The sequence below is a fragment of the Leucopleurus acutus genome (assembly GCF_964270905.1).
Source record: "Leucopleurus acutus genome assembly, chromosome: 18".
Lineage (NCBI taxonomy): Eukaryota > Metazoa > Chordata > Mammalia > Artiodactyla > Delphinidae > Leucopleurus > Leucopleurus acutus.
Genome location: NC_139160.1, coordinates 25,377,765 through 25,404,391, shown reverse-complemented (window position 1 = coordinate 25,404,391; position 26,627 = coordinate 25,377,765). Strand labels below are relative to the sequence as shown.

Sequence of the window (26,627 nt, the reverse complement as noted above, 5' to 3'; positions counted from 1 at the left end):
TCATCCTCCCGAATATATCCTACAAATATAAATTCTTTAGTCCAGACAGAAAAACCTATGAAAAGAAGCAACTGCTTTACAGAAGGATAAGTATTTTTCCTGGGCCACACTGAACAATTTAGTAACTTGTGAACTTGGGGAAGGCATTTTAAGTCCATGAACCTCAATTTCTTTTCACCTGTAAAACTAAGAAGGAAAACACTTACTACACCCTGCCAACTTCATAAGACCAACATCAGAATCCAATATAAATTCATTCTCTGAACAATTACTGACCACTCACTCACTACACACAGTACATACGGCTAAGGATGCCAAATTTAGCAAATGAAACATACTTATATGCCCACCAAGCTGAGATGTCAGATCAGCCATTTCTCAATAGTCACTGATGTGAAGTGCCAGGTGTGAGGCCTGTGCATGAAGCACCCTGTGAACAAGCAAAACTAGAGGAAGCACAAAGGAAAAGAAAAAAAAAGACAAGAACTGTGTCTTGCAAGAACACCATAATCACAACTAACTGCTGAACAATCATCGACAGGAAGACACTGGAACTAACCAAAAAAGATAGCCCACATCCAAAGACAAAGGAGAAGCCACAATGAGATGGTAGCAGGGGCACAATCATAATAAAATCAAATCCCATAACCCCTGGGTGGGTGACTCACAAACTGGAGAACACTTATACCACAGAAGTCCACCCACTGGAGTGAAGGTTCTGAGCCCCATGTCAGGCTTCCCAACCTGGAGGTCCAGCAACGGGAGGAGGAATTCCTAGAGAATCAGACTTTGAAGGTTAGTGGGAATTGATTGCAGGACTTTGACAGGACTGGGGGAAACACAGACTCCACTCTTGGAGGGCACACACAAAGTAGTGTGCCCACCAAGACCCAGGTGGAAGGAGCAGTGACCCCATAGGAGACTGAACCAGACCTACCTGCTAGTATTGCAGGGACTCCGGCAGAAGCAGGGGGCAGACGTGGCTACCACAGGGAAAAGGACACTCGCAGCAGAAGTTCTGGGAAGTACTCCTTGGTGAACCCTCCTGGAGTCTGCCATTAGCCCCACCAAAGAGCCAGGTATGCTCCAGTGCTGGGTCACCTCAGGTCAAACAACCAACAAGGAGGAACCCAGCTCCACCCATCAGCAGACAAGTGGATTAAAGTTTTACTGAGCTCTGCCCACCAAAGTAACACCCAGCTCTACCCACCACCAGTCCCTCACATCAGGAAGCTTGCACGAGCCTCTTAGCTAGCCTCATCCACCACAGGGCAGACAGCAGAAGCAAAAAGAACTACAATCCTGCAGCCTGTGGAATGAAAACCATAATCACAGAAAGACAGATAAAATAAAAAGGCAGAGGACTATGTACCAGATGAAGGAACAAAATAAAACCCCAGAAAAACAAATGAAGTGGAGATAGGCAACCTTCCAGAAAAAGAATTCAGAATAATGATAGTGAATATGATCCAGGATCTCGGAAAAAGAATGGAGGCAAAAATTGAGAAGATGCAAGAAATGTTTAACGAAGACCCCAAAGAGTTAAAGAACAAACACCTAGAAGAATTAAAGAACACACAAACAGAGACGAACAATACAATAACTGAAATGAAAAATACACCAGAAGGAACCAATAGCAGAATAACTGAGGCAGAAGAACGGATAAGTGACCTGGAAGACAGAATGGTGGAATTCACTGCCGCTGAACAGAATAAAGAAAAAAGAATGAAAAGAAATGAAGACAGCCTAAGAGACCTCTGGGACAACATTAAATGCACCAACATTGACATTATAGGGGTCTCAGAAGGAGAAGAGAGAGAGAAAGGACCCAAGAAAATATCTGAAGAGATTATAGTTGAAAACTTCCCTAACATAGGAAAGGAAATAGCCACCCAAGTCCAGGAAGCTCAGAGAGTCCCAGGCAGGATAAACCCAAGGAGAAACAGGCTGAGACATATAGTAGTCAAAATGACAAAAATTAAAGACAAAGAAAAATTATTAAAAGCAACAAGGGAAAAACGACCAATACAAGGGAGCTCCCATAACGTTAACACCTGATTTCTCAGCAGAAAATCTACAAGCCAGAAGGAAGTGGAACAATATATTTAAAGTGATGAAAGGGAAGAACCTACAACCAAGATTACTCTACCCAGAAAGGATCTCATTCAGATTTGACAGAGAAATCAAAAGCTTTACAGACAAGAAGCTAAGAGAATCCAGCACCACCAAACCAGCTCTACAACAAATGCTAAAGGAACTTCTCTAAGTGGGAAACACAAGAGAAGAAAAGAACCTACAAAAACAAACTGAAAACAATTAAAAACATGGTAACAGGAACATACATATCAATAATTACCTTCAACGTGAATGCATTAAATTCTCCAACCAAAAGACACAGGCTTGCTGAAAGGATACAAACACAAGACCCACATACATGCTGTCTAAAAGAGATCCACTTCAGACCTAGGGACACATACAGACTGAAAGTGAAAGGATGGAAATAGATATTCCATGCAAATGGAAATCAAAAGAACGCTGGAGCAGCAATACTCATATCAGATAAAATAGACTTTAAAATAAAGAATGTTACAAGAGACAAGAAAGGACACTACCTAATGATTAAGGGATTAATCCAAAAAGAAGATATAACAATTACAAATATATATGTACCCAACAAAGGAGCAACTCAATACATAAGAAAAATGCTAACAGCTATAAAACAGAAAATTGACAGTAAGACAATAATAGTGGGGGAACTTAACACCTCACTTACACCAATGGACAGATAATCCACACAGAAAATTAATAAGGAAACAAAAGCTTTAAGTGACACAACAGACCAGACAGATTTAATTGATGTTTATAGGACACTGTATCCGAGAACAGAAGATTACACTTTCTTCTCAAGTGTGCATGGAACATTCTCCAGGATACACCACATCCTGGGTCACAAATCAAGCCTTGGTAAATTTAAGAAAACTGAAATCATATCAAGCATCTTTTCTGACCACAATGCTATGAGATTAGAAATCAATTACAGGGAAAAAAAGGTAAAAAACACAAACACATGGGATGTGGCAAAAGCAATTCTAAGAGGGACGTTTATAGCAGTACAATCTTACCTCCAGAAACAAGAAAAATCTCAAATAAACAATCTAAACTTACACCTAAAGGAACTAGAGAAAGAAAAACAAACAAAACCCAAAGTTAGTAGAAGCAAAAAATCATAAAGATCAGAGCAGAAATAAATGAAATAGAAACAAAGAAAACAACAGTAAAGATCAATAATACTAAAAGCTGGTTCTTTGAGGAGATAAACAAAATTGAGAAACCTTTAGCCAGACTCATCAAGAAAAAGAGGGAGAGGACTCAAATCAATAAAAATTAGAATTGAAAAGGAAGTTACAATGGACACCACAGAAATACAAAGCATCATAAGAGACTACTACAAGCAACTCTATGTCAATAAAGTAGACAACTTGGAAGAAATGGACAAATTCTTAGAAAGGTATAACTTTCCAAGACTGAACCAGGAAGAAATAGAAAATATGAACAGACCAATCACAAGTAATGAAATTGAAACTGTGATTAAAAATCTTCCAATAAACAGAAGTCCAGAACCAGATGGCTTCACAGGTGAATTCTATCAAACATTTAGAGAAGAGCTAACACCCATCCTCACACTCTTCCAAAAAGTTGCAGAGGAAGGAACACTCCCAAACTCATTCTTTGAGGCCACCATCACCCTGATACCAAAACCAGACAGAGATACTACAAAACAAGAAAATTTCAGACCAGTACCAGTGATAAATATAGATGCAAAAATCCTCAACAAAATACTAGCAAACAGAATCTAACAACACATTCAAAGGATCATAGACCATGATCAAGTGGGACTTATCCCACGGATGCAAGGGTTCTTCAGTATAGGCAAATTAATACACCATATTAACAAACTGAAGAATGAAAACCACACGATCATCTCAATAGATGCAGAAAAAGCTTCTGACAAAATTCAACACCCATTTATGATAAAAACTCTCCAGAAAGTGGGCATAGAGGGAACCTACCTCAACATAAAAAGACCATATATGACAAACACACAGCAAACATCATTCTCAATGGTGAAAAACTGAAAGCATTTCCTCCAAGATCAGGAACAAGACAAGGATGTTCCCTCTTGCCACTATTACTCAACATAGTTTTGGAAGTCCTAGCCACGGCAATCGGAGAAGAAAAAGAAATAAAAGGAATACAAATCAGAAAAGAAAAAGTAAAACTGTCAGTGTTTGCAAATTACACGATACTATACATAGAGAATCCTAAAGATGCCACCAGAAAACTACTAGAGCTAATCAATGAATTTGGTAAAGCAGCAGGATACAAAATTAATGCACAGAAATCTCTTGCATTCCTATACACTAACAACGAAAGATCAGAAAGAAATTAAGGAAACAATCCCATTCACCATTGCCACAAAATAGAGTAAAATACCTAGCAATAAACCTACCTAAGGAGGTAAAAGACCATACTGAGAAAACTATAAGACACTGATGAAAGAAATCAAAGATGACAAAAACAGATTGAGAGATACACCATGTTCTTGGATTGGAAGAATCAATATTGTGAAAATGACTATACTACCCAAAGCAATTGACAGATTCAATGCAATCTCTATCAAATTACCAATGGCAGTTTTTACAGAACTAGAGCAAAAAATCTTAAAATTTGTATGGAGACACAAAAGACCCCAAATAGCCAAAGCAATCTTGATGAAAAAAAAAAGAGCTGGAGTAATCAGGCTCCCTGACTTCAGACTATACTACAAAGCTACAGTAATCAAGACAATATGGTAGTGGCACAGAAACAGAAATATAGATCAATGGAACAGGAAAGAAAGCCCAGAGATAAACCCACACACCTATGATCAACTAATCTATGACAAAGGAGGCAAGGATATACAATGGAGAAAAGACAGTCTCTTCAATAAGTGGTGCTGGGAAAACTGGACAGCTACATGTACAAGAATGAAATTAGAACATTCCCTAACACCATACACAAAAATAAACTCAAAATGGATTAAAGACCTAAATGTAAGACCAGATACTATAAAACTCTTAGAGGAAAACATAGGAAAAACACTCTCACATAAATCACAGCAAGATCTTTTTTTGACCCACATCCTGGAGTAATGGAAACAAAAACAAAATAAACAAATGGGACCTAACGAAACTTCAAAGCTTTTGCAGAGCAAATGAAACCATAAATAAGACCAAAAGACAACCCTCAGAATGAGAGAAAATATTTGCAAACAAATCAACAGACAAAGGATTAATCTCTACAATATATAAACAGCTCATGAGCTCAATATTAAAAAAACAAACCCACTCAAAAAATGGGCAGAAGGGCTACCCTGCTGGTGCAGTGATTAAGAATCTGCCTGCCAATGCAGGGGACGTGGGTTCGAGCCCTGGTCCGGGAAGATCCCACATGCCACAGAACAACTAAGCCTACGTGCCGCACAACTACTGAAGCCTGTGCGCCTAGAGCCCGTGCTCCGCAACAAGAGAAGCCACCACAACAAGAAGTACACGCACTGCAATGAAAAGTAGCCCCCCCCCGCCACAACCAGAAAAAGCCTGCACGCAGCAACAAAGACCCAATGCAGCCAAAAATAAATAAATTAAATTAAATTTATATATTAAAAAAAAGGGCAGAAGACCTAAATAGACATTTCTCCAAAGAAGACATACAGATGGCCAAGAGGCACATGAAAAGATGCATCAACATCAATAGAGAAATGCAAATCGAAACTACAATGAAGTATCACTTCACACTGGTCAGAATGAATGGGCATCATCAGAAAATCTACAAACAACAAATGCTAGAGAGGGTGTGGAGAAAAGGGAACCCTCTTGCACTGCTGGTGGGAATATAAATTGATACAGCCACTATGGAGTTTCCTTAAGAAACTAAAAACAGAACTACCATACGAGCCAGCAATCCCACTACTGGGCATATACCCTGAGAAAACCATAATTCAAAAAGACACATGTACCACAATGTTCACTGCAGCACTATTTACAATAGCCAGGACATGGAAGCAACCTAAGTGTCCATCAACAAATGAATGGATAAAAAAAGATGTGGCACATATGTACAATGGAATATTACTCAGCCATAGAAAGAAATGAAATTGAGTTATTTGTAGTGAGATGGATGGACCTAGAGTCTGTCATACGCAGTGAAGTCAGAAAGAGAAAAACAAATACCGTAGGCTAACACATACATACAGAATCTTAAAAACAAAAAATGGTTCTGAAGAACCTAGGGGCAGGACAGAAATAAAGACACAGACATAGAGAATGAACTTGAGGACACAGGGAGGGGTAAGGGTAAGCTGGGATGAAGTGAGAGAGTGGCACTGACATATATACACTACCAAATGTAAAACAGCTAGTGGGAAGCAGCCACATAGCACAGTGAGATCAGCTTGGTGCTTTGTGACCACCTATGGGGGGGGATAGAGAGGGTGGGAGGGAGACGCAAGAGGGAGGGGATATGGGGATATATGTATACTTATAGCTGATTCACTTTGTTATACAGCAGAAACTAACACAACATTATAAAGCAATTATACTCCAATAAAGATGTTAAAAAATAAATAAATTTTAAAAAATAAATAAATAAACTGTGGTACATCGAAAATGAAAAGACACATGCAACCCAATGTTTACTGCAGCACTATTTACAACAGCCAGGTCATGGAAGCAACCTAAATGCTCACCGACAGATGAATGGATAAAGAAGATGTGGTACATATATACGACGGAATACTAGCCATAAAAAGGAACGAAATTGGGTCATTTGTAGAGATGTGGATGGACCTAGAAACTGTCATACAGAGTGAAGTCAGAAAGAGAAAAACAAATATTGTATATTAACGCATATGTGTGGAATCTAGAAAAATGGTACAGATGAACTGGTTTGCAAGGCAGAAATTGAGACACAGATGTAGAGAGCAAATGTATGGACACCAAGGGGGGAAAGCGGACACCAAGGGGGGAAAGCAGACACCAAGGGGGGAAAGCGGGGGTGGAGTGGTGGTGGGATGAACTGGGAGATTGGGATTGACACATACACAGTGATGTGTATAAAACAGATAATAAGAACCTGCTGTATAAATAATAAATAAATAAAATAAAATTCAGAAAAATAAAAACAGAAAGTTAACTGGGCATCCTATACCGTATCTGGTAACCCTACATGAAGCACATACATAGACACAAATATGACACCTTCTTATCTTCAGAAGACTTACTAAGAGTAAGGGAAATAGGGCTTCCCTGGTGGCGCAGTGGTTGAGAGTCCGCCTGCCAATGCAGGGGACACGGGTTCGTGCCCCGGTCCGGGAAGATCCCACATGCCGCGGAGCGGCTGGGCCCGTGAGCCATGGCCGCTGAGCCTGTGCTCCGCAACAGGAGGGGCCACAACAGTGAGAGGCTCACGTACCGCAAAAAAAAAAAAAAAAAAAAAAAAGAATAAGGGAAATAAATGTATACATATAAACAAACTAGTATACAGGAAAGGAAAGTAGTTATGTAGCATTTAAAGAAAGGAGCAAGGGGCAAAAAAAGTAAACTGGGAACACAGTAAGAGGGGCTGGGGAATGGTTAGAATCAATAAGCACTCACAAGATTCAAAGGAAAATACAGAATAAGACAGGACACTGCTTAGTTAAATCCTCAACTGTAGCCACACATACTTGTGTATTCACCAACCACACTATTCCATTATACAAGGTGGCTCAGTAACACAGGTTTTTAAGTTATTTGCCATCTATCACACAAATCAATTTACATTTAAATTACTTCAAAAAAACATGCATTAACAACCTCTCAGTAGAAAGATGTACAAAAATGCCAAACTCCTAATTTTCTGACCTATCTCCCTCTCAAATCTAGTTATAGTTTTGTGCTTATTGTACCCAATATATCTTATTAAATTCTACCCAATGTGGATGGGGCCAGTAAGATGAAAATCTTCACAGTATGTCACCCTTTTTGTCATTTTCTATTGTCCAAGCAACTGTTTCCTATCTCTGCCTCTTAAGTAAACAGCTTTGTACTTTGTACATTTCAAATAGATAAGTGAGCAGATCATTTTTAACTAGATGCAAAAACTACTGCTTCTTTACTTCTTTACTTCCTGCTCCAACCCTCTTCAGGTGTCCCCTTCTTCCTGCAGGCCCAGTTACCATTCTTCATGACACAGGCCAACCCTGATTCTATTCTATGGTAGGAAAAGTCACACAACTAAACTCAAAAGTTAAATAACACACTGTGTTGCAGGACATATGCATAAAAAAGGTGTAGTAATGGAATTTATATCATTCTTACTCATTAACTCATCATATACCTTCATACAATCTTACAGATGAAAGGATTTCAGAGTTCACAGTCCATATCCCTCTCATTTTTATAGATGCTGAAAATCTTGTCTTATGTGTGACTACTCTAAATTAACAGGGCAAGCAAAGAACCAGTCAGATTTTTTGATTTTCAGCTTAGTATTAGTATTTTTCCTGCTAAATTATACTTCTACGTACTCGTACTACATCTTTTGACTGGTAGCTGATATATACCATGAATTTTAATTCTATTGCATATTTTTACTTCTTTTTGAAAATATAAAGGAATCTAAAAATTATGGTTACTCAAACAGCAATATAAATTATTCATTAATCCTTCATAACAAAGTAACCTAAAAGTCAGCTTAACTAAAAAACAAGAAAGCAGATTCATCTTTATAGTAGTCTGTATTTTTAACTGCATAAGAAAGTGTAAGAGAAGTATTTGTATATCACAACAGACCAAAATGACAAGTTCAAGACATGAGACACTGTCAGTATCAAATCTTAAAAAAATGCTGATCACTGTATCTTTTATGAAAACCTCTTTATTGAGAAGTATTCTACCTATCTTAATAAGCATATAAACACTTTTGAGGTTAGATTTTTACAATCCATTTTCCTAGAATTTGGGAAGGTGGAAAAACTATTCAAAAATTATTGTTTGTATTTAATTTAAAGATATGTGGCTGGAAGGATCTATAAGCTCACAATCACAGATTACCACTGACAACCCTTTTCAATTATCTTACCTTTGTTGAAAGTACTTTAAATGTGCTCTGTTCTGGTATTATAGGATGAAGAAGTCTCAGCTTCAAATTATAATCCTCTCCAGAAGGAAGTTTCACCAATGCGGACAACTAATGATCACAAAATTAGTAGCACATTTTATAAATTTATTTAAAGAAGGGTAAAGTACTTAAACTGACTACAATTACAGAACTTCAGTACTGCTGCAGATTATTTTCAAAACTTTCTATGGAATATCAGACTTAAGAATCTCAAAATAATCTTTTAAAAATCTGGTATCCTTCGCATGAATTCTCATATAAATAATTAAGTAGCAGAACAGAGTATGTTTCGTAACACATACTGAACATTTAAATCTCAAGGAAACTCAATCTACAAGAACAAAATACAGTACGTAACAAAGAAATATTCATGTGCAAAACATCTAGTTCTACCATGAACTCTCTTAAATATCTATCACAAGGTTTTCTACTAAATGCTAAGAAACCAAGTTTTAAAAGTTATACTCATTTAATATGGTTAGTAAACTCTAAGATATATAAGTCACAAAAATTAAGTGGATCTTTTTCATGAAGTATACCACACATATGTGTAACCAAAGCACGTATCTTACTAATGTCTTTTATATTTGTCAACCAAATTCTGCTTTGAATTCCAAATCTAAAGAAAGAGAAAACAATGCACACCTAGCTATAACCTACAGTATACATACTCATCTCAAAACTTAAAATGATTCAAATGGAAAAGCAATGCTTCAGATTTTCATCAGCATTTTCCACATTATCTCAGGAAAAAATGATATATATCTAATAGACTGCTATAGATTATTCTGCAATATATATTTATATTTACAAATAAACGTATTTAACCTCAACCAAAAATAATTCAAAAACTATAATAACCTCTTTTTCTGAAAATTCCACATTTACATCATTCTTCTGAACATTCTTGATCATAAGTGTAATGATTACTTGAGATTCTGTTTGATACCAGTCATACCTATAAAAAAGAAAAAGGAAACTTAAAACAGAACTTAAATTTTCTTAAAGTTGTTGCTTGTTTTGTCAAGATAAAAACTGTATATAATCTGATGAACAACAAGAGCTCCACCTTGAGGAACAAAATAGCAAAGCAGCTGTTGATTCACAGAAACAATTTTATGTAACTAATTTCATATGACCTGTACTAAGGGAAGAGAAAAGTAAGGTTGATGATGTCCAAAACCCCTCCAGTGGATTTAATAAATACTTACATAATTTTCTAGGTTCTAACATATCTCTAATACTGTTGTGCTTAAGCTAATTGGTTTTTTTTGGCCACACCACACAGCATGAGGCCACATGCACAGCTAGTTTTAAAGATAAAATTTATTCTAACAGGTAACAATTCTAATACACCAACAGTTTTATCCTCTCATTTCAACCTAATACTAAGAAGTAAACACTTCCATCCCTATTTTACAAATGAAAAAAAAAGTAAGCTCAGAAGGGTGAGGCAACTGGCACATCAGTAGCAGGTGTTACACTGGACCCAGGTCAACCTGACCCCGCACTCCAGGATCTCTTTACTGAAGCTGAGGGCAAACAGCCCTGAGCACAGGGAACAGAAGCAAATGAGCTAAAATTAAAATAATTTAACTCATTCTGCCAGGCACAATATTAAACATAGTACCTTCCTTCAACCTCAAAGTATGTGGAAAGATTAGTGTGCCTAGAGATTCTAATTATGTGTATCTTTCCCACTGAAAGCTCTAAAAATATATCATCACTTTCAAATTAGAGTGGATTATAAACTCCATGAGAGCAGAGCTATTTATCTATCCTGCCACTATCACATTCCCAGGACTAAGCACAGTACCCTGATACATGGTATATTTATTACAACAATGTGGGATTATTTTATACTCCAAACGCTCCAATTATTAAGTTTATGTACCCTACCCCTGCTCCTGTCACTAAAGTTCCTTGTTTACTAGGTACTTGGAGAGTCATCCTGTATCTCCCCAGAAAGAACACGAGTAAATTGTTTTAAGATTTTCAAGCCATTTTACGTCAAAAGCACTGGATCTTTAAAAGACTCACAGTTTTCCTTTGAAATTCAGTTAGGATGCAAAGCTCGAGATTAATGCCTTGTGTTTCTTTCTGTTACACTAAGAATACAAGCTGTACACACAGCTAATGAACAACTAAAAATAACTCAAATCCTTGCTAAATACTTATTCATGATTGTAACTGCTGCCCTCAGCAAGTGACTTTCAACTCATGCAGAATTATTCTATGAAAAATTTACTCCACATATAAAAGGCAGGTAGAGTTACAATTCTATCAAGTCTACTAACTTATTTACCTAGGTAACAGCAATAACTTAAATGGAAGAGACTCTCTTTAATACATGGAAAGGTGACATAATGTGGAATCAGGTGAAGTAAGTTTTAATTGGCAATTGATTTGATTTTAACCTTAATATAAACACTAATTCAAATCAGTTAACAGTCTTACAATTAGTTTTTCAAGGCTTTAATATGATTTCTTTTATAAACTAAGAAATACTTAAATCACAGGTAAGGACTTGCTTACTATTAAACAACAGGGTTTTTTCCCTTTAGGCGTATTTATCACACATTATGAAAAACAAACACTTACTTGATTTTTGACTGATAAGTCCTCTGGGATGCAGACTGATTTTGACAAGTTCAAAGAGAAAGATTTTTACAAGTTAGTTTAGTAACTGCATATTAAAAATGCATGTATTATTAATTTACCCAGTGTTATAGTTTGATATGGAATACTTTGATATGGAATAACTACATGAAAACTTCTTACAGAGCATGGTATCCATAATTGTTAAATAATACTCATCTTCACAGGAATTAGAATACTCAGTTGTTGTTTTTTAATTTTTTTTTTAACATCTTTATTGGAGTATAATTGGTTTACAATGATGTTAGCTTCTGCTTTATAACAAAGTGAATCAGTTATACATATATCCCCATATCTCTTCCCTCTTGCGTCTCCCTCCCTCCCACCCTCCCTATCCCACCACTCTAGGTGGGCACAAAGCACCGAGCTGATCTCCCTGTTACTCAGCATTTTTAAAATTTTACGAGTTTCAATTTCAAAAAACCGTTTTTCTTCTAAATTAAAAGAAGGATAAAAAACAGAAAAATTTCTGAAGATATGTTTGGAAAAGGTTACATATAAAATGTCCAATTTCAAGATTCAGTAACTCTCTAAGCTGAAAATAACAATAACATTTAAAAAAACATTTTTAAGACTATAGTATAACCTTCAGGCTTAACAATGGCATCAAACTGCTCTGGAAAAACATATGAAGCACTATTTCCATGGTGCCTTCCTGATATTGTCTTACACCATTTATGGCTGGCCTCTCTGCAACAAACATCACTGACCACTGAGAAACAAAGTGACTCTTAACCAATCCAAACTTTTCTAAACTACGTGTGCCAGTTCAGACTGTAAATCTAAAGAACTTGTCCTGGGTCAATGGTGGCCTCCAAGTTGTCCCTAAGTAAGAAGGGAAGAGACAGCGTTTGGAGGAAGAAAATTAGTAAAACTGCCCTAGAGAGATATGTAACTGACAGAAAGCTCATTCCGAGTCCAGCCTCAAATATACTTAGTAATAATATAATTAAGTAAAAACACAAAGGATAGGGGCTTCCCTGGTGGCGCAGTGGTTGAGAGTCCGCCTGCAAATGCAGGGGACACGGGTTCGTGCCCCGGTCCAGGAAGATCCCACATGCCGCGGAGCGGCTGGGCCCGTGAGCCACAACTACTCAGCCTGCGCGTCTGAAGCCTGTGCTCCACAATGGGAGAGGCCGCGACAGTGAGAGGCCTGTGCACCGCGATGAAGTGGCCCCCGCTCGCCGCAACTGGAGAAAGCCCTCGCACAGAAACGAAGACCCAACACAGCCAAAAATTAAAAAAAAATTTAAAAAACACACACACACACAAAGGATAAAACCTTTGGACTTACCACCTCAGGCTGTGATCCTATTAAAAACATAAAAAGGAAACATTTTCAGGTAACAGTACGTGTATAGGCAAAATTACATACATGATTTCTATGGCACAAACATAGTGATTAAGCAAACCAATTCTCCATGCATACCTAATAAGGGAAAGGGGTTTAACTGCATCCTGGAGTCACTTGAGACTCCTCAGTAATTTCTTACCAGTAATACCACTGCAAAACAAATCCATCCAAATTTCCCTTTCAACATATAGAATGAGGTAAAAAATCAAAATACCTTGGGAAAGCCCAACCTAAGAGAACATCCACTACTTAAATTATAAGTTATAAAGTTCAAAACAAACAAATGTCAAACATTTACTTCTTTTTAAACGGAAAGACCACGGGAAACCTGCATACTTACCATTCTGAGCTTCTTGACACCTTTTAATCCAGACAATGAAATCAGCATCTGTACCTAGAAAGAACAAACTGACTGTAACATCACTCATCCGCACAACCTCACATATTCATTCAACAAATAATTACTGAATACCTATGTTCCAAACACTATTCTAGGCACTGTGGATACAACAGTGAATTAGACAAAAATATCTGTCCTAACAGAGTTTATAGCTATCCTAATATTAAACCTGTTAGTTACTTGTTCATCCTGAAGAATTCTGATGTTTAAAAAATCAATTTTATCTGCCTGCCAATGCAGGGGACACGGGTTCGATCCCTGGTCCAGGAAGATCCCACATGCCACGGAGCAACTAAGCCCGTGCACCACAACTACCGAGCCTGTGCTCTAGAGCCCGCGAGCCACAACTACTGAAGCCTGCTCCATGTCCCCTATGGGGCAAAACCATTCCCAGTTAGGAGCTACTGCTTTGGAGAATTGTGATAACACTCTATCATAAGATGAAGATAAAATGATAGTACACAATTAGGATTATGTACTGTAACTATGAGATTACTTACAACCTTTTTGTACTCTGCAGAGTTTTTGATACTTGGCTTTTACAATTTCTATATATTATGCACAGATATCTATACTGCTGTGATAATTTTCATCTATTTCTTAAAAAAGGTGATATTAGAAACTCACAATACTCTCAAACCTCCATGTTTCTTCAATACCCTATCATACTTTACCCCAAACTTAACACTTCATTTCTCAATAAAAATTTTCATTTTAAGATTTCATTATCTCAGCCATCTGGATAATAACTTAAATAGACTTCTGAATGTGAGAGCAAATTATACTTTCACTTATCCATTAGAAAAAAAATAAAGCCAGACTAAGTACTTGGGAGCACACTAAGTGTTTATGTAGTTTTCTGCTTCTGATGATAGTTTATCTGTGATTTAAGTGCTAAAGAAAGGCCAATTTAATCAATTTTTAAGTAAATTCAAATTCTGCAATCAACACGAAATGTCATCAAGAAGAGAAAAAAGCTGGGTTTCTATAATTAACTTGAGATTACACTAACAAAATTCAGCTATGGTATTTAAGACACATAGGTATAATGGATTAGTGTACTAACATATAATTCTAATACTTACTATCTAATTTCTGTCCTTCTGTAAAAGCTTCTAGAGCAGCAGCATAGTTTTTTTCATGGTATTCACATATCCTGCATGAGAATATTAAAAACAAATACACACACATGAGATCATGAAAAACAGCCTTCTTTCTAAATAATAAAAAAAAAGAAACTATTTTCCCTACTATTAAAAGAAAGAATTTAAGTATATGTTAATAAGCCAGTCAAGAGATTTCCTAAAATACCCTACTATAATATCTAGTATAATTCCATTAGAATCCAATTTTGGAACTCATTTCAGAAGGAATTTCTTGATTTTAATTGTATATACTTGCTTATTCCAAAATATAGTTATATTAAGGAATTAAAGACGTTTCTGATTCTTAAAGAATAAAGTCACACTTATCAACAGAAACAAACTGGGATATAAAGTACACAGATAACAGAGTCTTCATTAAATGTAGCCTGTCCAGCTTGGGTGAGGAACAGATGTTCTCTAGTCAATTAAATACAGTAAATTCCAAATGATGAAGCAAAAAAGGGATGTGAAATCCAAGAGTTTCATCTAGACTTTGCCTTCAACCATCACTATTTTAAACTATATATATATATACTAACTATACTACAATAAAAGTATAAAATATACCTAAAATTGAATCCTATCTCAGCTATAAAATGTATAAATACAGAATTTACTATTTATATAAAGCTTACAATTAATTCATTCAAGAAACTATAGTCCAGCCCCAGCAAGAAGAGTAGTTACTGCATACCCCTTTCTCAGCAGAGCAATGGAACTATTTGGATTAAGTTCAAGAGATTTCTTTGCATCAGCAACAGCGTCTGCATATGAAAAAAAAATGGGTTTTTCAGTCAGTTACTTATGAATCCTAACAAATACTACACACAAAATTTGAATTAGCCTCTGATTTTTAAGTTTTCAAGCTGGTGGAATGGACAAATGATTTTAAATTAGGAAAAATTAATCCAAAACAAAATTACCTTCATACCTTCCTAATGACCTAATATTGAACTTCCTTCTTAAAGCGCTTCAGGCAATGAATAAAGCTCTGTATCACAAAGTTCATCTAATTTTCTCATTAACATCATTTATGTAATCTGACTCAAGGTATTTAATTTCTCCCTACTCAGATTATCTATCCAGATAATTAAAATTACAGAATATAGAAATACATTCTTTTTATAAAAAATAAAACAAGGGAATTCATTTAAATACTTTGTAAAATAGTAAATTTGATGTTATTCTTTGTTAGCATATCCAGTAACCATGAATGAAATCTGTACAAATTCTACACCCACTGAAGAAAGAACGGACAACCATAAAATTTAAATGGGTGATGCTTAACATGTTTGTCACATTTCGGCTACTTTACCTTGTATGAAAGACCAAGTTAAAAATCCTGGAAGATAACCTTTATTTTATTTGATTCATTGTATCTTGGGCAAAATTTGTAAGTAACTTATAGAGTCAATATACTTTGTAAGAAAAGTTACCACGGTAATTCCCAAGAAGAATGTGACAATAAGCTCTTTGACAGTAATACTGTGCATCATCTGGTTTCTGCTCCAGAGCCTTAGTCAGCTCCTACAAATACAAACACGTTGAGTGTCAGTAAATGTTTTTTAAAAGCCATCGAATTCTAATTAAACATGATTTTTAATCAAATAACCTATTATCATAAAGTATTTGGAGGAAAGATAACAGGGAAACAAGCTTGGAGCTTTTCTTTCCAAGAGGATCAATATCCCCCTTTCTCCTCCCTTCTCCCCTCAAAAGACCACAACTGAATGTAACATCTACCTAAAGCACTTAGCAGTTCCTGGCCTACAGCAGAACTCAATAAATGGTAATTATTATCACCTCATTTATTCTGGAGAGTTTAGTTCATATACATTGACCACCACTGATTTTCTCCTTCTAATTTGGAGAAGATTCAAAGATCATGTAGAGTTTGAGATGCCTAGAAAATGTGAAGCTGTCCAATAAAAATAAAAAAATTTAAAAAATGGAAGTTAAACCTAGAGCTCAGAGAGGTTAATGGAACCAATAAACACATAATCAAGTTTACCTGGCCCTCTCCTATCCTCTTATCAATGGCCTAAGAAATTACAGCATTCTGTCAAAAGCCCAGATACAATATCTCATAGATAGCTACTATCAGTTGATCAAGAATTAACAGAGCGATTAAAATTCTGCCAGTCTGGGCAGTCACAGTTCATAAGTGGTAGCTGGAACAATACTGATGCAAGAAGAGAGAACACGATCAGTGAAGCCAAGGACAAATGCAGGCAAACAGGAAGGCTTTGATTCTCTACCCATTGCCCACACACCCTAGGGACTTGGTAGTTTTCTCAACAGGCAAAATTACTTCAATAGCCACACATGTGGCTTTGCTTGAACCTCGCAGTGTGATTCTCACAAAGCAATGTATACTATACTTGGTAATCGTAAACCTAAAACCCAACATACCTAAGATCTAAACCACTTTTTACTATCTTAACCCCTATCACCCTGATCCAAGCAGTAATGAAAATCAGATCTTGTTACTATGTCTCTGCTCAAAACTTTCCAACATCTTTCCAGCTGACTCACAGCAAAAGCCCAAGTCCTTCCAATGATCTGCAAGGCCCTCCTCGATATAACCTTCTGCTCTCCCTCTCATCTCACCTCTTAAAACTCTTCTCCTTGCGCCACCATTCTAGCCACAATGGCCTCCTTGCTGTTCTTCGAACATCTCAGGACCCTGCACCTGCTGCTCCCTCTCACTAGAATGCTCTTCCCCCAGATGTGCGCAGAAAATCCATTCCCTCACTTCCTAGTCAGTGACTGCGCCAGAGATAGGATTCAAATCCAGGTCTGTCTGACCCCAAATCAAATTTTAACCACTAAACATTGCCTCATGGTAAAATTTTACTCCAAGTTTTTTTCACACACCATCTAACATTTGTATTAATACAAGATTTTCTAATACTTTGAAATTCTTAAGCTAAAAACACCATCTTCCACTAAGCTTTCAAACAATTTTGAAAACAGCTGATGGCTTCCTACATATCTACTCAAATATATCATAAAACCACATTTCCAGCCTCTCCTCACCAAGAAAATGTATATTATAGGTCAAAAAGGCTGTTACAGATTATAATAATATCTGGATCATCAATTCAAAAAGTATTTTTATTTTTTTCAGTAGTCAGGTTTTTCTGTTTGTTTTTCAAAAAGTATTTTTAAACACATATTATGGAATAAACATAGGCCAGACACTGGAGGTTCAAAGATGAATAAAATATTCCTTTTCTTTAGGAGTCAGGTATAAACTTCTGAATTTTGAACCAACTTGCAAGTGACCTTTAAAAACACAAACCAATTGTTGGTTAAGGAGAACCAGTTATGGTCATTCAGTTAAATAAACTAAGCAACTGACTTATTAAGCTATCAATAAAAAAAGTTACCAAAAAACCACTCAACACAAACTGAACATTATAACACATCAACTTGTAAGTCATGAATAAAACACAACAATAAATTTATTTTGAATAAGGAATATACCAGAAAAAGTGACATTAAAATAATTACTTCTGGTTGTCTTAACTACATCTGACTTGTGGCAGTGTTTTCAGTGTTCTACTGTTTCTGTGACAACAGCTGCTGGCTGCTAGAATACAAAGGGACTAAAGAGAGGTATCTCAAAAGGCAAGGACTTCAGTGCCAACATTTGAATCACAGCAGCAAAGGGCTATTTAATCAGACTTACACAAAACGTATCCAAAGATATAGTACTTCTCACAGAAAATGGGTTGTGTTATAGTTCACAAAAGTAAAGAAACCCATGAAGTGTAAAATATAATTACACTGAAATCTTAACAAGATAATGATAAAGGAAGTACCCTGATAACACAGAACGAGAGGGGGAAAATTCCTTTTTAAGGCATTAAAATTGTTTAAGACTTGGATCTTAGAAAATTAATTTCCAAATCTTTATAGAGCTTTAGCCTCTCTTAAAATGCTATCCAAAAAGGTTACTTGTTGTTAAGATTAAAAGCAAAAGCAGACTGCTCAGACTGACCTAACATTTAAAGGCCTTTAGCTCCGGATATCTCAGGCTGACTCCACTTGCCATTTTCTTCTAGTCACAGCTAAACCCCAATCATGGATAAACAAGAGTATCAAGCCTTCTCCATTCCTAAACTAGCAAGCACCCCTGGAGAAAAATCACATAACCATGTAGAACTGGTATACTTTATGCTAACCAGCTATGCCCTCAACAAAGCTATCTGTGGTCAACTACTTCAAAGTCAGCTCCCAAACAATTATATCATACACCCCAATCCTACCCACTCCTCCAGAGGATGACCTTGATGCCTTGAACCTGCGACTTGTCACTTCTAAACTCGATAACCTTGAGCAAGTTAATCTCTTTAGCCTCAGCGTCCTTGTAAATGCACCTCACAGTTGTTCCAAGAATTGTGGTAGGAGTCATTTAACACACCTGAGTGCCTACTACAACCCAGGCACTACGCTGAGAACACAGTGGTAAACAGATACACAAAACCCCTGCACTCTTGAAGCTTACATTGGGGCCCAATTCAGATAAGGTCGTCAGAGAAAACAGCTTCCTTGAGAAGGTGACATTTCAGAGAAATCTAGAGTGATGAGCATTTCCAAGCAAATCAAGAGGTAGTCAATAGAGAGTACGTTCTAGGCAAAAGAACTGCCAAGTCCAAAGGCCCTGCACCAGGACTGAGCTCGACACATTTGAGTAGCAGAAAGCAAGCCAGCGTGGCTAGAACCTAGAGAAGAATCTATAAGATGTCTACCTCAAGGGCCTCACCCTTGTACCTTACATTATTTATCCTCATAATCACCCTTTCAAGTGGTCCTAGTTAATCTCATTTTACAGACAGGAAACCTGATCCAGAAAAGTGATAGCAGGAACTTTCTTGAAACCAGGATATGGACCCAAGCAGTCTGATTCCAGAGCCCATGCTCTTAAGCACTACTCACACTGGGCCTCAAAAGATTCTCATAATCCACATATATGTTTCCTCCCTTTACTGAATTAAGACTTCCTCTGCAAAGTTTTTTTTACTTCCCCAGTTAGCCTCTGCTATGCTCTTTACTGTACCTGATACACCACTCCACTGGAGTACTTATATTTTAATGATCTGTTGACTTGCCTGTCTCTCTCCACTAGACTACAAACTCCCTCACTACAGTAGTCTCACCTTTAGCTCGCTGGCTCCCAGTACAGCATTTGCCACTAACGTTGTTTGTTTAATGAATGAAAAATGTAATCAGCTTGATACACTTTCTCTTTATTCTTAATTGATGGTCTTATATAAAAATGTAACATTTTAACTGATGTAATATCAAGTGACCTTAATTTTAAAATAGCTACTGTTAAACCAACCCTTGGGAAAATCTAGAGGGAAACAGACTCTCACTTCTCATCAAGGTTCCCGCCCTACTCATTATTACCAATTACCTAGTAATTAACATTTGCCTGTTTACCTCTGTGAGAAGGTCATCTTAAGTTTTAAAAAGAACATTTCCTCTTAACACAAGCTGGTTTTTATCATGATCATTCTCCCCACTCCCAGTTTTTGATTCAGGTCTGTGGTAGGTCCTGAGAATCTGCATTTCTAACAAATTCCCAGGTGATTCTTCTGCAGAAGGTCTGGGGATCATGCTTTTGAAAGCCGCTATTCTACAGCACTAGACTAAGAATCAGAAAACATGTGTCCTGAGGCCCCTATTCTGCCTCTAACTGGCCGCATACATCTCTATGACAGATCACTTGGACTTCTTTGGGTCTGTTTTCTTCTGTAAAATGAACGGGTAAGGAGTACTGGCCTACCGGAGTCATAAGTACTTTCAGAAAATCTGGGGTGGAGAATTCCCTGGCAGTCCGTGCTTCCACTGCAGGGGACACGGGTTTGATCCCTGTTTGGGGAACTAAGATCCCACATGCCTGCAGCGCAGCCAAAAAAAAATAAAAAACAAAATCTGGGGTGGGGTCCAAGAATTTGCATTTCTCTGAGTTCCTAAGTGATGCTGATGCTACTGGTCCAAGAGCCACACTTTACGGACAAATGTACTAAAGCTAATGACACACCTACACTATCCAATTTCACTCCTAGAAAGAAAAAAACAAATGCACTCCCAAAAGAAAGGACTGCATGTGTTCACCAAAATACATGTACAAGAAAATTCACAGTGGTTTTATTCATACTAGCTAACAACTGGAAATACCCCAAATGTTCACTGTTAGAATAAACTGTGCTATATTAATACAGTGGAATACTACACAGCAGTGAAAAGCAAACAACTTATGGATGTATCTCCCATAATGTTTAAAGCAAGACAGAGTATCTACACTCAACTGAATACCTAGTGTATGATACTTTTTATATGAAGTCCAAGAAAGACTAACTGATGGTGACAGAGTACAGAACAGGTGGGTAAGAGGAATTATTGGCTGGGGAAAAACATGAGAAAGCCTTGAGAATGGAAGTATTCTATATCTTGATCTGGGTGGTATACATACATGTAAAACTTCAAGTTCATTAGTACAGACTTAAGATTTGTGTTAGATATCCCACTTCAATAAATAATTTTAAAAGTAACTGAGATGTAACGTGACAAAGAATTCATTACATTAATATCCTTTAATAGCAACTATTAATATAAACTAGATTTCCAAAGGAGGCATGGGGCCTAAGAGGACCATAATAACAAAGGTAGGTTCTGAAAATTAACAGCTATCTAGCTGACATAAGGAATTATAGAGAAAAACTCTCAGTGCCTCTGGTAACATTACTCTAATAGTGATCCCAAAAGCATCACTAGGAAACATCACAACACTACCGAGTAATCAACCACTTTATTTGAAGGTGTTCGTATCCCAGCCCCAAAAGCATAATCCAACCTAAAAGGCCCCAAAGGACCCACGCCCTGGTTTCCTCCCCACCTCATTTCTTACTCCACTTTCATCCCACTCTAACCAAATGGGCCTTCTTGCTGCTCCTTGCACAGCTGACTTCATTCCTACCTCAGCATCCTGACACTGACTCCTCTTCCTGCCTGAAATAATCTTTCCCCAGAGCTTCCAAGCTCACTCCCTCATGCCTCTTCTCAAATGTCACCTCCTCCACTAACCACGGAACAAATTTCTTTTAGAAGTCATAGCTAGGAAAAAGGTTCTCTTGCCTCAAATTCCTAACCTTACAAATGTTAAGCCATAAGAGCAAAACAAAGTTTCCTCTTTTTTATGCTTCAAAGCAAGAAACCCCTGGCTAAACTTTGTGACCCACTACATCATGTATTCTTAGTCTGGGCTCTCTTTATTACTTCAAATTATTATTTAACTCTTGCTCTTTTGCTTTCCTTCACAGCGTTATAGTTTTTCACTTAACACAAACACAAAGTGCCTTCCAAGTCAGTTAAATACATAAATAAGACTTTAATCCAGAGCAGACAGTGCCTTCCACAGTTGCCCCCAAGAAATTGTTTTGAGGAATAAACAAATGAGTGGGTAATGAACAGTGACTGGACATCTGGAAATTTTCGGACACACACGGGAAAAGGTTTCTGTTCCAATAGTGTGAGTTCATACACGCACTCAGCACAAACCTGGTACACAGAAATGGCAAGGATGATTGTCAAACGAAAAACCGAATGAATAAACATCAAGCCTTAGATTTCACTTTTTGCTCTCAGTCACAAATGCCATTTAAAAAACAAACAAACCCTTTCAGACCAACTATGAATGTTACCTCTACCCCCAAAATGAAGAGGTTTTACTAAGCAGCTCCAAGGATACAGGAACGGACTAGGGATGGGAAGCGTAACCGGGCCGCTGCGGGACACAGAAGGGAGAGGCGGAGTCTGTCAACATCGAGGCTGAGACAGGAAAAGCAGCAGCCCCGACCCCAGGAAGACAGTGCTGGGAAGAGGCGGGGTGGGCCGGAACCCAACGCGGCTGCGTTCCCCAGAGCACAGAGAACCGGCTCTCTCACCTCCAACGCCGCCTGGGGGTCCTCGTCGATCAGAGCATCAGAGAAGCTCCGGAAAAACCTGCCAGGAAAACAACGACTTCAGCAGGGCTCTCTAACTAAAGAAAGACGAAGGGGGATACAAATAATAGCAAAGAGAAGGAAAAACACGCACCTCTGGGCTGCTGCAGGTGCCGCAGCAGCCGCCGCCATCTCTAACAGTTACTGTTACCGCTGCTGGTGCTGCTCCTACCGAAGTTACCAGCTCCGCCGCCGCCCAAGGGGGAACTTCTGGAGAAACACCAACCGAGCTTCCGTCCTACGTAGCCAATGAGCAGCCACGTAGCGTGCCGCGAGGGGAGGGGAGGTGAAGCGCGGGCGCGTGTTGGGCTGGGACCTTGGAGGACCGACTCTCCTGGCCCACCCCGCCCCCACCCCCGGCCGGCGAGCAGCCTGTCAGGCCCCGCCCCCTGCAGCCATGGTTACGCAGGCCGCGGCGTAAACCAGTCCTTGCGCGCACCCACACAGCCGCAGAGCCTCAGTGGGTGGTAGGTCGAAAGGACTTTTGTGTCGTACTGTTATCGCTCAGGAACGTGTGGCGTTTGGGGTCGTTTGTATGTCTGTTAATAATAATAACACAAGGCACATCGAGCTCCCTTTTCTCTGCAGCTCTCATCATGGCTCCCGGAGGCAGCCAAGCTTTTCGTGACCCGTGACGTTCTCGGCTACGTGTTCTTTTCCGGGAGCGAGTTCCGGATGGCGCGTCGATGCCGGGATCTTGGCGCTGGGAACCCTAAAAGGCCTCGGACTCGCCGGAAGTCGCTCCGCCCTTGCAGAGGCTGGACTGGAGGAAACCTTTTGGTTCCGGTGCGGGTGAACTGTTCCTTTCCCCAGAACGACACAGGCCCAGGCTTTCTTCCTACTTGGCTTCCCAGACAGAAGAAAAACGTGTACCATCCGAAGGCACTGAAGGGAGAAAGGTGGCCTGAATTTGTCTCAGTGCTGCTTTACTTTCCACCTCTTTGGTCAGGCCTTCCGTCACCGCCCTTTGACCCGTGCAATTCAGATAGAAGAAGCTTCCAGCAAGTTCCACGGGACGGGGATGGGGGCGGGGTGGGGAGCAGGAAGGAGTGGGAGTGAGCGGCTCTCAGTAGAGGTAAACAAGTAACTGAACTCGAGTGTCTGCCACATCGAGAATCTAAACTAAGTCCTGGGATTCAGTGATGTTAACGCCTTCCAGAAACTTAAGCCAGTTTTGTTCAAAGTGCTAAAACCAAAGAAGGGCAATAGTCAGTGATGTGATAGCAACAAGGGACGCAGCCGAATATAAGGTATACGGATGGAATCCTCAAATATGTTGTACCGGAACCTCAGTCTGGAAAGATGAATTCGAATTAGTGAAGGAAATGGAAAAGGCAATTCAGGCAGAATAGGCCGAATGTTAGAAAGTGATAATGTGAACTCTGAAATTGGTAGAGCCAAAATTCAAGCTAGAAGCAGACTGACTGGGTGGTGGAGAGGCAGGTAACTGCCAGATCATAAAGGGCTAGTTGTAATCTGCTGAGAAGTTTGGATGTAATTCTCTTAAAGATGTTAACCCGTTATAGGATTTTTACTCAAAAAAGGCAGTAACAGTTAAATTTGCATTTTTATGTTATTCTGTCTGTACTGTGGAAGAATGATTAAAGGGAAAAGAACAGTTGTTGGGAGACAACTGCTGTATTACAGGCCAAGTGATTCTTAAATAGGTTAGTGATTGTAGGGGATCGTAAGAATTACAGAAATAATTGAGGTAAAACTGTCTGGGTTTGCTGATCTCTCCTTTTGTGATCAATGCTTTTTGTATCATATGTAAGGCCTTGTCTGCTCCAAAGCCATGAGGATAGTCACCTGTGTTTTCTTCTAGTTGCTTGAGTATTTTACCTTTCACAGACAGGTTTATTCATTTTTATGAAAGGTAGGAGGTTGGGATCAAGTTTCCTTTTCCCCCCTTATGGATAGCTGATTGACCCAGCCCTACTTGCTGAAAAGGCTGTCATTTGCCATTTCCCCCACTAAATGATTATGGCACCTTTGTTGTAAAGTAGATGACCACATATATGAGGGTCTGTTTCCAGGTTCTTATTACATTGGTCTGTCTAACCTTGTCCCACACTATCGTAATGTAGCTTTATAAGTCTTGAAGCCCTATAACTTTTTCTTAAAGATTGCCTTGGCTAGTCAAAGGCCTCTGTATTTACATTTTATACATTTTATAGAACTTATTTCCATTTATTTATAAATTTTAGAAAGAACCTGTTAATTTCAAAAAAAAAAAGAACCCCCCCCCCCCCCCCCCCGCAAGACAAAAAATCCTGCTAGGATTTTAACTGGGCTTGCATTGAATCTATAGATCAATCTATTTGGGGAAAACTGATCCTAATTTTTTTTTAATTGAAGTATAGTTAATTTAAAACGTTGTGTTACTTTTTGGTGTACACAGACTGATTCAGATACAGATAGATGGATATTCTTTTTCATTTCCATTGTAGTTTATTACAAGATATTGAATATAGTTCCCTATCCTATGCAGTAGTTTATCTGTTTTATATATAGTAGCTTGTATCTGCTAACCCCAACTCCTAATTTTTCCCTCCCCGCATCTTCCCCCTTTGGTAACCATAAGTTTGTTTTCTATGTGAGTCAGTTTCTGTTTTGTAAATAAGTTCATTTGTATCATATTTTAGATTCCATGTATTAAGCGATATCATATGATATTTGCCTTTGTCTGACTTACCTCAGTATGGTAATCTCTGTACCAATCCATGTTGCTGCAAATGGCATTATTTCATTCTTTTTTATGGCTGAGTAGTATTCCATCGTATATCTGTATACCACATCTTTTTTTTTTTTTTTGTATACCACATCTTTATCCTTTCATCTGTTGATGGACATTTAGGTTGCCTCCATTTCTTTTTTTTCTGACATCTTTATGTTGATTCCTCCAATCCATGAATATAATACACCCTTCCATTTATTTAAGTGGTCTTTAATTTTTCTCAGCAGTGTTTTGTAGGTTACAGTGTAGAAGTCTTACATATCTTTCATTAAATTTATTCTTGGGTATTTGAGGGTTTTTATGCTTTTTAAATGGCATTCTAAATTTTTAATATTTGTTGCTAGTGTATAGAAACACTGCTGGTTTTTACATATTGACCTTATATTCAACCATCTTGCTAAGTTCCCTTACTATTTCTAATACTTTGTAGACTCTTTTAGAATTTCAGTCATCACAGTGTCTTGTGATCTGTGATAGATGGTTTGACATCTTCCTGTGCAATCATTATACCTTTTATTTTTCTTGCTGGTTGTCACTGGCTAGGATGTCTACTATAGTGTTGAGTAAAAGTAGTGATGATGGACTTCCTATCTTGATTGTAACATTAGGGAGAAAGCATTCAATATGAAATGCTTTTTCTGCCTTTATTGAAATGTCCATGTTTATTTTTTCTTTAATAAGTTAATGTTAATTACTTTGGTTGATTTTCAGATGTTCTCTAAATGGCCAATATGTATACGAAAAGAAGTTCTACATCAATAGCTATATCAGGGACAGTAAAATCATAATTTGGTACTAAACACTCCCACCAAAATGGCTAAAATTAAAAAGAATTCCAGTGCCAAGCATTGACAAGGATATGGAACACCTGTAACTTTCACGTATTGCTAGGGAGAGTATAAATTGGTATAGCTACTTTAGAAAACTTTGACACTATCTACTAAAGCTAGTCATACATGAACCCTATTGCCCAGTAATTCTACCACTAGGCATATGCCCAAGAGAAAAGAATACTTACGTTTGTGTACAAGAATATTGATTGCAGCATTAGTCACAGTAGCAAAAACTGGAAATAACCTAAATGTCCTTTCACAGAAGAAAAATACTAGAGATCAAA

At 38.0% G+C, this 26,627-nt stretch overlaps 1 protein-coding gene across 1 annotated transcript in view; it reads right to left on the bottom strand.

Moving 5' to 3' along the window:
- SUGT1 (SGT1 homolog, MIS12 kinetochore complex assembly cochaperone) overlaps positions 1–22,976 on the bottom strand; it is a 44,568-nt gene extending 21,592 nt beyond the window's left edge. The window contains exons 1-10 of the mRNA XM_082859473.1: positions 22,868–22,976; positions 22,717–22,774; positions 16,195–16,285; positions 15,453–15,522; positions 14,699–14,769; positions 13,554–13,607; positions 13,154–13,170; positions 11,803–11,837; positions 10,063–10,159; positions 9,163–9,270 (exon numbers count right to left, since the gene is read on the bottom strand). Of these exons, the coding sequence (XP_082715599.1) occupies positions 9,163–9,270; positions 10,063–10,159; positions 11,803–11,837; positions 13,154–13,170; positions 13,554–13,607; positions 14,699–14,769; positions 15,453–15,522; positions 16,195–16,285; positions 22,717–22,774; positions 22,868–22,905 (639 nt within the window). The 5' untranslated portion in view covers positions 22,906–22,976. The remainder of the gene's footprint in view (positions 1–9,162; positions 9,271–10,062; positions 10,160–11,802; positions 11,838–13,153; positions 13,171–13,553; positions 13,608–14,698; positions 14,770–15,452; positions 15,523–16,194; positions 16,286–22,716; positions 22,775–22,867) is intronic.
- Positions 22,977–26,627: the final 3,651 nt, after the last annotated feature.